At 41.1% G+C, this 13,663-nt stretch overlaps 1 protein-coding gene across 3 annotated transcripts in view; it reads left to right on the forward strand.

Moving 5' to 3' along the window:
• The first annotated feature begins 2,962 nt into the window (after window positions 1–2,962).
• LOC117962902 (serine/threonine-protein kinase STK11) overlaps window positions 2,963–13,663 on the forward strand; it is a 35,061-nt gene continuing 24,360 nt past the window's right edge. The window contains exons 1-4 of one of the 3 annotated variants that reach the window (XM_059014246.1): window positions 2,963–3,438; window positions 3,981–4,963; window positions 11,535–11,618; window positions 13,140–13,229. In XM_059014246.1, the coding sequence (XP_058870229.1) occupies window positions 4,674–4,963; window positions 11,535–11,618; window positions 13,140–13,229 (464 nt within the window). In that variant the 5' untranslated portion in view covers window positions 2,963–3,438; window positions 3,981–4,673. The remainder of the gene's footprint in view (window positions 3,439–3,980; window positions 4,964–11,534; window positions 11,619–13,139; window positions 13,230–13,663) is intronic. The other 2 variants (XM_059014247.1, XM_059014248.1) reach the window with 2 other exon arrangements.

Genomic DNA, 13,663 nt, shown 5'->3' on the forward strand with positions numbered 1-13,663 from the left:
CTTGCTTTAAGTTAACGGGGTGTTTGGATATAGCCTCTTGTGTCAATGCTCTGTAAAGTTCAAAATATTGCTTGAGCACAAAGACACCGGTACTGACATTTCCCAGCCCTGTCTGCATCCTCATATACAGCATGCCAGTGCTTGCGGGTGAGGTCCTGTGTGGTGAAAGAAAGCCAGGAGGCGCACTGACAGCCCATGTGACCCTCCTGGGGTAAGCATGTGAAAGGGAGGGTGGCTGGAGCCGTCTGCTCTTGTTATTTCCATGGTTTTGGATAACAACAGCCGGGAGCAAAAAGACGTGACCACTATTATTTTGTTTCTTTATTTTCCTTCCCCAGCGTTTTGCTGAGGAATTCAATCCAGGCATTGTTGGATGTTTTAAGCAATTTCCGATGTAATTTTCATGATGGTGCTTTATGGGGTTAGCAGACATTTTGATTGGGTCTGGGTTTGTTTCGAAATCTGCCGTTACCTGGCTTTGAGCGCCGAGATTGATCGTTCAAATCAGGCAACAATGTGACTGTTCAGCTAGAACCCCTCACTGCAGACGCTTCATAGGGAAAGTGTAAGAAAGCAACGGCTTTTTTTTTTTTTTTTTTTAAGATTTGAAGCTACATACGTTTTAGGTGAGCCTTTCGATTGCATAATATTCCTGTGACTCAAAGTATTCAACCACCCCTGCTGGTTTGTGGTGCTCGGGGCTGGGACATTAGTTGCCCCTTTTATTCTCACTCCTTGCTAAATATCCCTCCATGCAAATTATTCAACAAATGGGACCCCAAATGCAGACCACTGCAGAATGACTGGGTGGGATATGTGTTATTCTAACCCCACCAAAAATGTTTTAGCATTGGTGACTACTAGGAATGGTTAATGAAAACCACAGTCACCGAAGCAGAAGCACATTAAGAAGTAACATTAGGAAAGAATGCACCCAAAGCAATGAATTGCATGCAGTGGTGCGGTTGCTGTAGACAGCACTGTTAGATAAGAAGCCTGACTCCAGCTGTGTTTTTGCAGGAGTCTGGTTAGAAAATGTCATTAACTCAGCTTGTTATTATTCTCATCGCCTTGCTGTTGCACGGAGGCCAAAATTAGCCTAAGCAATGCCTGGCCTGGGGCTACGTCTGATAGGAGTACACAGTCTCAACGCATTGGCCATGATTATAAAGGGCTTGGACTGCTGATTCCAATTACGGGGTGGGGGGGCACTTCCTTCAAGATTATTATTAGAGCTGGACAATTTACGGTGCACAGCTAATTGTCAAGTACATGGTCAACATATTGTTTGTGCTGTTTATATACAGGGTGATTGAATAGTAAGTTTACCACATCAACGCACCATAACAGATACATACCATCATTGCACAGAGCTCTAGCAGTTTGAAAATAGCCATATGGCGATTCATTCCTGCTGTGTAGACCAAAGGCTCAGGCTGTCGCATGCTGTCGAGAATGCCATTCTTTCTGTTCACCTTTACATGATCCGAGTGGCCGGTTCTTGACATCACTGACCACCAAGAACAAGGCGCTGCAAGACACCCAGAGTGAGTAGCTGAGCTGACATCTGAACCCAGGACCTCGTAAAGAGAAAATAACCTACATTTTCAGAATAGTTTTCACTTCCCGACTGCTTACTATCCAGTTCTGTGTGTTTTGTATAACTCCTTACTGCAGTGTTTCTGCTTAAATCAGTATACACCAGGCCTGCCAACCTATGCCCTTTTTCTGAAAAGACTCCCAAATGGCAAATCTCTGAAGAGAGGCGGTTTTAGCACTGAGCCCCAACCCCAATGTATTTCACCTGTAACTATACTTACTGAGAGTTATAAAATGTGGATATCTCTGAATAACAACACATGTAGATGACTCAAAGGAAATGTAATGCTGGGCTGTCACCGCAAGACCCTGCCATGTGCACAGCTGTTAAGCATTTTGACAACAGCTACCATGCTTGTAATATGTAGACGCTGGATGAATGATTTACATAAGCATGCTTTGCATCATTATCAATGTGTTAGGCTTACAAGTTATAGTGAGACTCCGTGTGCAAGGCTCGCGTTCGTTATGTACGCACACACCCACAGACACAGGCATGGCTATTTTAAGCACAGTAAATGAGGAGCAGTAGAAAAGCCGAGATTAAGTCAGCGCCTTTAACAGGTCGTATCTAAGAAGCAAACTACTGTAGCTGTGAACTACAGTATATGCAGTAGGTTAGTTTGGTACTGGAAATGACAAAGTGAAGTCGTCTTCTCACTGAACGAATATCCAGCACAAGCGTGCCTGCCCTGGGAATACAATCAATCAAAATTAAATCAATAAAACATACAGAAACTTTTAGTTTATTTTATTTTGACACTGTTGGGTTTTACACGCGGGGCCACAGATTCTAAATTCTCTAGATTGGAAGTACACTGCCGCTTAGCTCCATGTAGTGTGTGCTTTGTAGCTACTTGCACGCCTGTACACTGCATTGAGGTAAGACCAGCAAATAATAATAATAATAATAATAATAATACCTTCCTGCAATTTTACAGGAAGTGGCTTTATTTTGCCTCTTAGTTTTTTGTTTGTTTGTTTTTCCCCCAATGTTTACACAATATTTCAGTACGCTTCCCAGCGTGTTTATATAACTAAATCAAGCCACCCTGTCCCTAACCCAACCCTAACCTTAAGCAACCCCAGCCCTAAAACCTAACCTTAAACCCAATACCTAACCCTAAACCTGATGCCCTCAGGACACTTTCTATGGGATATTCCTGTGTGCTGCGACGGGCCAGTGCGTCAAAACAAAACATACCCCACACCCAACCCCCATTGTAAAAGCCTGGTGGGGGTGGAAAGCCTTTTTGAGCATCTCGAGAATGACCAATTAGAGTTTCGCTTTCTACTGCTCCGCCCACAAGGGGGTGCACCTCTAGGTGAATGTCATACGTCAGCGCCAATGAAAGCGCACGCCTCCGGTTGCCATGTTGACGCGCCTACGTGAGGTTGGTGTTTGAGACTGGAGTAAAAGGGGGGAGGTAATCAAGATGGCGGCAGCCTGACAGCAGCTGTGGTTTACAGGACAGCGAATCTTTTACAATCAAAACGACAACACCGAAGCCGAGGGGAGTCCAAGAAACAGAAATAGAAATAAAATAAGCTCTGTGCGCTAAACCTGCGGACGGCAGGTACGCTGGCTAAAGTGTACGCTGGTCCTTGGCATCGTATTTAATAAATACTATTCAGTAATACCAGACTTCAGTTTTCGCGAAAGAATTCAGAGATGGTACGGTCTTCAGTTTCTGTAAAGGGAAGATAATACGTTTAAAATAATAATAATAATAATAAAATAAATAAATAATTAAACCGCTTAAGCGACGGAATATGATGGAGTTAAACTTAAACAGAAAATAAAGGCATTCATGTAGCATCTGCTGCACGCCAGACTGGGTAAGAATTTTTAATTTTTATTTATTAATTAGTATTGTAATGTAGCTGTAAATCAAGTGCATATTAAAATAACTGCACTGGGTACATTCAAACTGTAAGTATTATTCGGTATACTAGAAGTACGCTTGGAATAAGAGAGCATGTATTAACTGGTCTTGGTAGGACGGCCTTATCAGCACATAAAGGAATGTGTTGTTTGTTATCTTATTGGTCTGTGTTAACGAGTTCAAAGCACATCAAAAAATAGAAAGCACGTTGTGTGTTATCTTTATAATTTACATAGTTGTATGTCAGTCGAGTATAAGCAAAGTATTAAACTGGAGCCAGACATTGGCTATTAGTATTAGTTGTTGCACTCCTAAGTTAGTCAGATCATGTTCACTTTTAATGCCAGGGTGTAATTAATAATGTAACGCAGTGTGAAAAAGTTCCCCACAGACTTGGCATTATCATTTAGAACCAGTCCTACTTTTATATTGTGTCCATTTTGCAAGTTTTATTTGTTTATTCATTTGTGTGTGTATTTATTTATTTATTTCTAGGTCACAGCTGTAGTGGAACTGACCTGTCAGTTATTGGTGGATATTACTTACTGACTGACTGACGGCTGGCTGTTTTGTGTTTACAGTAGTAATCCCACGATTTTGGCTCCGGAGAAAGAGAGGGGGTCTTTCCCCGTTGCAAATCTTCCCGAATCAATACCACAATACCAAAGAAGTCTGTTAGTGCACCTGCAAACCAAGTCTGAAAGTGTTTAAACCCTTTGATTGAACCCCCTGGGCCTGGTACTTGAATTATAAGAGGCTGCATGTGGCACTGATAGCACTGCAAGTTCATTTGACTGTGGAGCAGTGATTTAGTACTGTATAATTTGTAACCTCAACCAAATAAAAAAACACCTTGGAGGGATTCAAGGCCACAAAAAAAATATACAGAACTAAATAGTATTAATGTGAATACCAAGGGCTGTCTGAACTGAGCTCCTGCTGAAAAGGCTATCTGTTTATACCCTGTCAAGTATTATATATTGTATTGTACAGTAGTGGGTCATTCTAACACCACACAGACACAACTGATTGCAACAGGGCACCAAGGTTCTGGGTTGGAAATCGGTACTATTGGCAGAACCAACTGGGACGACTACCAGAAAGAGTAAAAGAGAGGGATATTTCCTCTGAGAGGATTTTGTGTGCAGAACTGGAACCAGTAGGGCACGTGCCGGACCTAGGGTGAAAATGGACCTGGATGAACCCCAGCAGCTGGACTACCTGACTGACAATGAGCTGATGTCGATGGGGATGGACACCTTCATCCACCGCATTGACTCCACGGAGGTCATCTACCAGCCACGGCGCAAGCGGGCCAAGCTGATTGGGAAGTACCTGATGGGGGACCTGCTCGGGGAGGGCTCCTACGGCAAAGTGAAGGAGATGCTGGACTCGGATACCCTCTGCAGGAGGGCCGTCAAGATCCTGAAGAAGAAGAAGCTGAGGAGGATTCCCAACGGGGAAGCCAACGTCAAAAAGTAAGGACAGCAGTACGGTAGGGATGGAAATGCATGTAAGACTCCTCACTTCATCCTAGCTGCAATCAGGTCATGTGTGGCCTACAGCACAGGTACCAGGATGCAACATTTTAGTGTTGCAGGGATGGGACTAAGACTCCCATTGCACAGCAGTTTGATCCATTCCTGGTTTCACTATGAGTTTAATAAGACACACCTGAGCTTGTTACCTGTATGTGGCTGATCAAGCTCGTATTAAAACCTGGAATGGATGAAGCTGCTATACAATAGGAGTCTTATTTCCATCCTTGGTACAGCATGTAGACACCAATGTATTGAAGTTCATTCCAGCAATAGGGCCCACTTGAAACCCTTGCCTTCTCTGTTGGTTTTGTGTAGGCTGTTTCTGGTTTCATAGTTTTTTAGTTGAACTTTTGTTTGGCCAAAATCAGGAGCGATCTGGCTGTGGCACTTTTACTTTCAAAATTTACTTTCACACAAATGTGTAGTTCATGTGTTGTTTTTTTCTTTTGGTCCAGCTCTGATTGGATGAATCACTTATCTGCCCAGTCTTAAACACTGAAAAATGTATTGGTCTCGGCTAGATTACTGCAATGCTTTGTTTGCTGGCCTTCCTGATTCTAAACGCTGTCGGCTTCGACTGGTTCAAAATGCTGCAGCCACAGGGCTTCCTTGCACTCGCTGTTCACAATCATGACTCCAGTTCTAAAATCACTACATTGGGTCCCTGTTAAGTTCAGGATTGATTTTAGAACTCTGTTTGGCACATCTGTTACCTGTTCTCTCGAGTGCTGTACTTGTTGCTAAGATAAAGGTAAGTGTAAATCACTGCCAGGCCTGCTTGATTTATTGTTGAGGGTAGTTTACCTGGGTAACAGGAATAGGGCAAGTTTACTTAAGCAAGTTAAACAGTTGCTGTTTGAAATTGATACAAGGCAAATATTGTTAACAAATGCATCAAATCCATATTGCCTCTTTGTTTTATTCAAATCACTTGTTGCTGACAATCATTTGATTAATGTTTAGTTCAGTTTATGTAAATATTTCAAATACAATGCAGGGTTGGAAATAAGACTTCCATTCCATATTTTAATACCAGCTTGATTAGCCACAGTCTAGGTGACAAGCTCAGGTGTCTTATTAAACTTATAGTAGACCCAGGAATGGATCAAACTGCTGTGCGGTGGGAGTCTTATTTCCATCCCTGCAGCACTAAAATGCTGCATCCTGGTAGCTGTGTTGTAGGCTGCACATGATCTGCTGCTAGCACGAAGTGATTAGGTACCAGGAAGCAGCAGCAGGAACTTTTCATGAAGTAGCTGTGACTTTGAAATGTCTGCAAGTTCAGACCCAATGTTGCCTTTTTAGATATCGCTGGTTATTTGATTGTGATGACACTTAACGGTAGATATTCTTTATACTATAATGATGTAGCTCCTCATTTGGTGCTATTCTTAGGCATGCTTTCTGGTTTGTGATTGGTCGCCCTAATGAAGAGAACCACTCTCCAGCGTTTGATCTGATTTGAAAATATATTTGCCTCGAGCTGGACCGAGATTTTGCTGTAAATGTGTTTTGAAGGAGTTGAGGAACTGATTACACTCCTTAACAAACAGCCGGTCTGTGAGGAAGACGCTAGAAGCTATTAAAGTGACTGATCGCTGTGCTGCAGAATAATACTTCGATGTGGTGCCATCTGCTTGACATTCTGAGCCCCCTCCACCCTTCCCTGCTCCCTTCCTTTTTAGAAAACCTGTGGGCAAAAGGCCCTTTGATACTGCTGGTGAGTATTTAGCAAGTCCTGTCATTAGTTTCATCAACCGTTTGGTCTACACAGGGATTGCCACCACCGCATCAGCAGGCTTTGAAGCACTGTCTTAAAGGTCAGAGATGAAACGTACCGTAACATTTGTGTTCATGCGAAATGGAGGTATTTAGCAGTGCGACTTTCTTTAGTGTTGCGTGTGCTGCAGTTCTGTTCTTTTGAGATGCGGTATCCTGTATGGTTTGGTTCTTAAGTTAGCCTATGTACACGGCTTAATGATCTCACCGTAATCCCCTTACTGCTGCAAGTAGTAGCCTGCTTGGGTGGCTAAATAAGTACAAAGCGGAGAAGTAATCATTAAAGCAAACTGGACTGCCAGTTGGATCTGTGTTCTAGATACAGTAGCAGGCTAATTCTGGAAGAATGCAGAAGCCTGAACAGAAAATTGGGGTCTCTGTATCTTTTATCCATAACCTGTTAAACACTCCGTAGTGCTAAACTTAGAACTATCAAAAATCATTTGAAAACGTTCAGATAGGTTGATATTGGACTGCAGATTACAGATTGAGTGTGCAGTGTAATTTGTCTTCAAGAAATACCTGGCCTTTTGAAGTTGGAAACTGTTTTTTCATGCACTAAACTTCCAGACAGAGTACGAGCTTGGTGTAGGCATTGTTATTTATTTATTTGGCAGACACCTTTATCCAAGGCGACTCACAGGTGTTGCATGGCACTACAGGGTTATAATGCAAGATTCATATTTAAATAGTGTAGTTTACAGTGAGTTCAATAATACTAATAGAATACAATATGAAATAGGATGCAACAAGTTACATCTACAATGATGTAGTAATGCAATAATACGTTGGCTGTGGATCCAGTAATGTGCAGTTTTTCCACACCTCTTTGTGCAGCCTCTCCTCATATGGGCATGGTTTTGATTTTACTAGTACAGCACTCTCTTCATTCAGAACATTTCAGTGTCTGCATTCCACTCTGCGAAGGCAGCCACAACGGGTTGGATTAAGGAGTGGTGCAGCAGTAGGATGGTGTGGTATTGCATAACTGCTTAAAACAAGGCTTTTCATTGCTACACCCTTGCAATGCTTTTGCCTGGTTTTGCCTTTATTTCTTTACAACTCAGTTAAACCTTTTATCAAGCTTTTTTGTTTACGTACATATATTTATATATTTATTTAAAATGTGTAGTTTTACATATTCATCATTTTGTCCATACCTCTAAACCATTTTTATGTACTGTGTTGTACTCTGCTCTTTGTTTTCAATCCCTGGCTTTACCAGCATTGTATTCAAGGTTAACCAAGCTGCCCCTGACCTCTGTGTTTAACATCAAGATTAACGTACACACCTGTGTTAGATAGATGGGTCCTTTTTTTTCTTTTTAGATTTTGTTGTTGTGTGAAATACAGTAAATGTGTGTGTCAAGTTGTTTGTAAAGAAACGAACAAGTGCGTGCAGTTCAGCGGAGCCCGAGTTTGGCAGTGAAGGTTTAACATGTGCTGTAAGAAGTAATTGGGTGGAAAGGGAAACTTTAAACACTTTTTAATATGTGTGTTCTGTACGCGGTGGTTGTGTATGTATTATATTTTTGGGAATAAATGTACAAATAAATACCAGATCTGGTTCTGTCCCAGTGGCAGCGCCAAACCAGTAGTAAATGAGGGCAGTTCAAAAGCCTTTAACTAGGCACAGCTGCCCTGCCACTTTTAGTTTCTAACTCTAGTGGTCAGTGTGTGTTTGTGTATTGAATTGCTATAAAATACTAGAAGCTATTTTTAATCTCTGCTCACTTTTACTAAATCCCAAAGCTTCCCTTTTTTATCAGCATGACTAATGGTCATTTTAATTTAGCATGCTGTAGAACAGTATGTGGGATCTGTAAACTGCTGCGCTCTAGCCAATTTTGCTCTGACTTGACACAGCAGATGTTCGCTGTACAATAAACTGGACTCCTGGAACAAACGCAGAAGGGACTTAAAGATGCAGAAATATATATTGATAAAAGCTGGTTTAAAAATACATGTGGTTTGGCTGCTTTTCCCACCTCCTCCTGATCTTCCGTTCACATATTAAAACCAATTCGGCATGAAAGGGGGTCAGTTATATAACATGCAAGATGACTCGGATGGCATCCAGAAACTTCAGCTACTGTAACTGCGGGCTGGTATTCAAAATACTAAAATAGTTTTACAGTGATTAGTCTGTGTATTTAATTGAAGTCAGTTCCCATTTAAATACCGTGAGGCAGGACGCACAACAGGCAATCTGTTTCAACTTGCCGTACACACACTGCGCACCTCTGTACGCTGCTTAAACTCAATTCATTATTTTAAACACTGTGGGTTCAGTTATCGATTATCCTATTGAACCAAAACCAGTGAAACCGCATCAAAATTGATTGGGCTCTGCAAGCCTGTGTGGTTGAAGATTTGGAAACTTAAAAGGCAAGATCCGTTTCAGCACAGCTATTAGGTTAATACTGGATCATATTTAGTTAGCTTCACCCCCATGTACTTTCAGATTGTTGTAGATATTTGAGATAAACTTGTACATTAATTTAGAAGTTTTCATTAAGGAGTATTATTCATACAGTTGAATTGAAGCAAAAGCATGAATAGTAAATCTTGCCGATTGGATAAATGGAAGGTTATTATTGTTTTGTATTTATTTCTTAGCAGACGCCCTTATCCAGGGCGACTTACAATTGTTACAAGATATCACATTATTTTTACATACAATTACCCATTTATACAGTTGGGTTTTTACTGGAGCAATCTAGGTAAAGTACCTTGCTCAGGGGTACAGCAGCAGTGTCCCCCATCTGGGATTGAACCCACGACCCTCCGGTCAAGAGTCCAGAGCCCTAACCACTACTCCTCACTGCTGCAATCCACACAGTTGCTTGTTAAGGATGTGAAAAGGTACTGTTGAAAAGTAACTGCGCTCCCGGGGTCACTGTACACCTAATACCAGACGTACTGTACTCTAGTGAATACTCTTAATTGCCACAATGCAATCGAGAAGCTAGTTACAGAAGAAACCCATCTTGTAGATTTCATTTGTGCTGCACGCTGCAGGCAGTGTTTTCTAAGATCGCCCCGCAAGCCGTTCCGACATTGTGCGCTAATGCTTTGCAAGCTCCATTTAAAGTGGGAACGTTGGGGTGGACACACTCAGTTTTGACTGTTGGGCAATAACTGCTGAAGATGAATATTGCTGCCTGTCGGCTTCTCTCTCCCTCTCGCTCCCTCTCTCTACCTACCAATAGACACAGTACAGCCTGTGCCGCTACCTGCCCTAAGATAGGTTTACAAAAGAGATGGCATCCGATCAGTCTGCCCATTTTTTTTTATTTTAGACTTCTAATGCACACCACCAATAAATGCAAAAGCAAAAATGGTTAGTACAGTTTGTTAAAGGTATTCATCTTCACCTGGATTTCCATACCATTCTCAAGATTTACTTTAAATCATTCTGGCTGAACAGATTAAAAACAACTGTCCTCTCTTTTAGCCTTGCATTTGACTTGCTAGCTGCTTTTTATAATGCATATACACAGAACGATACACCTATGCAAACTAACTTGACTGTTAAGAGTAATAGGGCTTCTGCCTTATCTTAACTACAGCTTGGAATGCATGAGCTTTTGAAAAATCTCAGTAACCTTGTATTTGGGAGTTTTTTAGCCCAGATAACCCAAGGTGCTTCCTGTTACCGCTTGCAGTTATAATCTTGCTGCTGTGGTTGGACACTAAAGGCACAGGGAGGTCCAGACAAGTCAAGGTCATCGGTCAGTGTGTTTTTTATTTTTCTGTGTAGATTCAGTTTGTTCCAGGTAAACTCAGCTTTCTGAATTCTAGATGCCTGAATTCTGAATAGCATAGCAGTGGACCTCTGTGCTGTCTAACCCAGTGCCACAGTATATCCCTGATACAGTCACGATATACCTGATGTACCTGGCTGCACTGTCACCTTCTCTTGTGCTGTAGTTTGTTTATGTTCAATTCTGGCTCAGCTCTTCACCAGAGAATATCTCTTGAGTATGTCTGATACCCTAGTCCCCACTTTCCCTTCTTTATTCTCAGCTGAAGAGCTTTAAGGCTTTTAACCTGTCCTCATAGCTCATGTCATTTAAGTCCTGGGATCATCCTAGCTGTCCTTCATCATAGATATTTCATACCACATGTCAAACAAATGTCACAGAGAATTACAAGACACAAGGAAACCCTACCCAGGAAGCCTTGTGTAATTAATCTTTGCAGAGTACGGTGCGTTCGCATGTTATGAAACTGAGGGAGTGCCCCGTCTTGCAAAACACTAGTTATCATCACCGTGGACAGCAGTGTAAGAAATAAAATTACTGAGGCCAGTGACCTTTTGATGCATGTCAGGGATGGAAATGAGATAGCAGTTTTACCCATTCTAGATGTTACTACAGACTTGATCAGCCACAGTGCGTAGGTAACAAGCTCAGGTGTGTCTTATTAAACCCTTAGCAAAACCAGGATTGGATCAAACTGCAAAGCAATGGGAGGTTTGGAATCTGAAATTAGCTAGCTAACTGGTTTTGTCCCAGTGTAGTACCAGGCATCATATTTGGGTTTCTGGAAAATTGTTTAGAACAGCAACTACTGGCTGACGGTCAGAAGAGTTGACGTTTTTCCTTTCACAAACAGTTGTGCACATTGCATTAAAAAAAAAAAAAAAAAAAACCTTGGTAAATTGCTTGTTGTTTTTTCGTTTTGTTTTCCTCACCAGATTTATCTTTCCTTTTGTTTCTTTCAGAGAAATCCAGCTGCTACGGAGACTGAGGCACAAAAATGTGATTCAGTTGGTCGACGTGCTGTACAACGAAGAGAAGCAGAAAATATATCCTTTATCACCACCTTGACACTGTTGAAGAACATCTTTGTCTAGGATATGTCTTGGTAAAATTACCGGTTATAACCTACCTCCAATATTATCCTGGTAGTATAACTAATTCACAGCACACTCTTCTGCTTTTTTCACTACCTAGCATTTATTAGTAAAGCATGTTGAACCTGCGTTGCCTGCAAATTGTAACACAACGGCTCAATCAGCGTTCACATTGTATTGCAGATAGCTCTTAAATTACGTTTAATGTAATACATGAGAATTCTGAACCACTCGTGTCATTAATGTACATTTACTTTGATTTCCAAGAGGCATCTGATAAACAAACGCTTGGGCTCCACTGCATGAGTTCAATAGCTGCAAGTTAACTTGCTGCAGTGTCTCCTTGTGGCCACTGGAGGTCTCTGTTTACTTGCTGCAGCAGTAACCTTCAGCAACAGCCCAGTCTATTACAACCCACACCCTGCACTGTACAGATGTGGCCATAAGTTTTGCATCAACTAGAATTTTAGGAATGAGACATGGGGGGGGGGGGAATAAAAAATAAGGAAGGGTCGTCCTAGCTTGACTGTTCTGGGCTAGCTGGAGCAGGAGCTTTTCATAATTTAAATAAAATAAATAATAATTGTTTGTTTTCTTTCCTACTACGCAAGCATTCTGTTTTTTCCCTTTATTTGTTGTTCCTGTACTTGTGTTCATTATAAAAACACACTTGCCTTGATCGAGAATATCTGCTGTGTTGGTGAAAAGTCTGCTTATTGGCTTCCTGTAAAAAGAAAAAAAAGAAGGGGGGTGTGCTGTAGAGAAAATGATCTGAAGTAATTGTATGCTGTCAGCTTGATATTCATTTCAAGGCTTTTTTTACTTGCGTAGTTGATTTCGAGCATCTCTGTCTTTGTGGCTAGAAGTACATTTTTCCCTTTTTGTCTTTTTATTTATTTTTTTGTAACTTGTTTGATTTCTGCAGTTTGTCAAGTCTATTTAAAAAACAAAACAAAAAAAAACCCATCTAGCCTTCAAAGATTAGTTGGCACAAGCTCCATGTTTTCCTGTGAGTGGCATACTGTTTTTCTTTTCCTTCCTTCCTTTAAGAATTCGTAACAGCTTGTCATACCGGCTAAAATGACCCTCGCAGTCATTATTGCATTCCTAGCATCAGAATCAATCTTGGTTTGAGGGAGGGAGGGAGGGGTGAGATTCAATTCTCGCATTTTTTTTTCCTTAATTCTGCTGCAGGACCTATGGAATAGATTAAAAATAAAGCATATGTAGTAAGCATTGTAAAGCTCAGATAAGTATTGTAAAGCATGTTAAAAAAAAACATGGCAAACCATTACCATGGAAAAACTGCAAAATTACCATGCAAATTTACAGTGGTGAACTTGCATAATGATTCCCTATGGTGAATCGCACTGTCTTGGTTTCCATTAATGTATAACATCTTGTTTGAATAGATGTTTATTTGTGTAGGATGCTAGTGATATTCCACATGGTTTTCCTTAACCCTTCCTGCACGTATATGGTAATGGAGTATTGTGTATGTGGAATGCAGGAAATGCTAGACAGTGTTCCCGAAAAATGCTTTCCAGTATTTCAGACTCACGGGTGAGTATCGTACCATTTTAACACCTATAATCCTGAAACATCAGCCAGCAGAATATACCCCGATTTCTCTAGTGGCTTCATTCATTGGAGTCTAATTATTTTTTCCTATAATGAAACTTTGTGGTCAGACATTTCATGTTCAGTGATTTGCTGTTGCATTTCAGATCAGCTCAAGCTCCTGTTCTACAACTTAGTGCTAAACCACGCAGAGCCAGACAGTACTCTTTGTTCTTAGATTGTGTTTAAATGTGAAACGTCCCGAAGTCTGCATTTTATTTGCTGTAGTAAAACTAAGATCAGTGTTCATGTAAATAGATTAACGCCCCTGACCTCAGGTGCGCGATGCACAGAATAGGTGTGGTGACTCTAATGTCACGATACAGTACGTATCACGAAATGCAGGAGGTCAATATATATATATATATATATATATA

The sequence above is a fragment of the Acipenser ruthenus genome, chromosome 47 (assembly GCF_902713425.1).
Source record: "Acipenser ruthenus chromosome 47, fAciRut3.2 maternal haplotype, whole genome shotgun sequence".
Lineage (NCBI taxonomy): Eukaryota > Metazoa > Chordata > Actinopteri > Acipenseriformes > Acipenseridae > Acipenser > Acipenser ruthenus.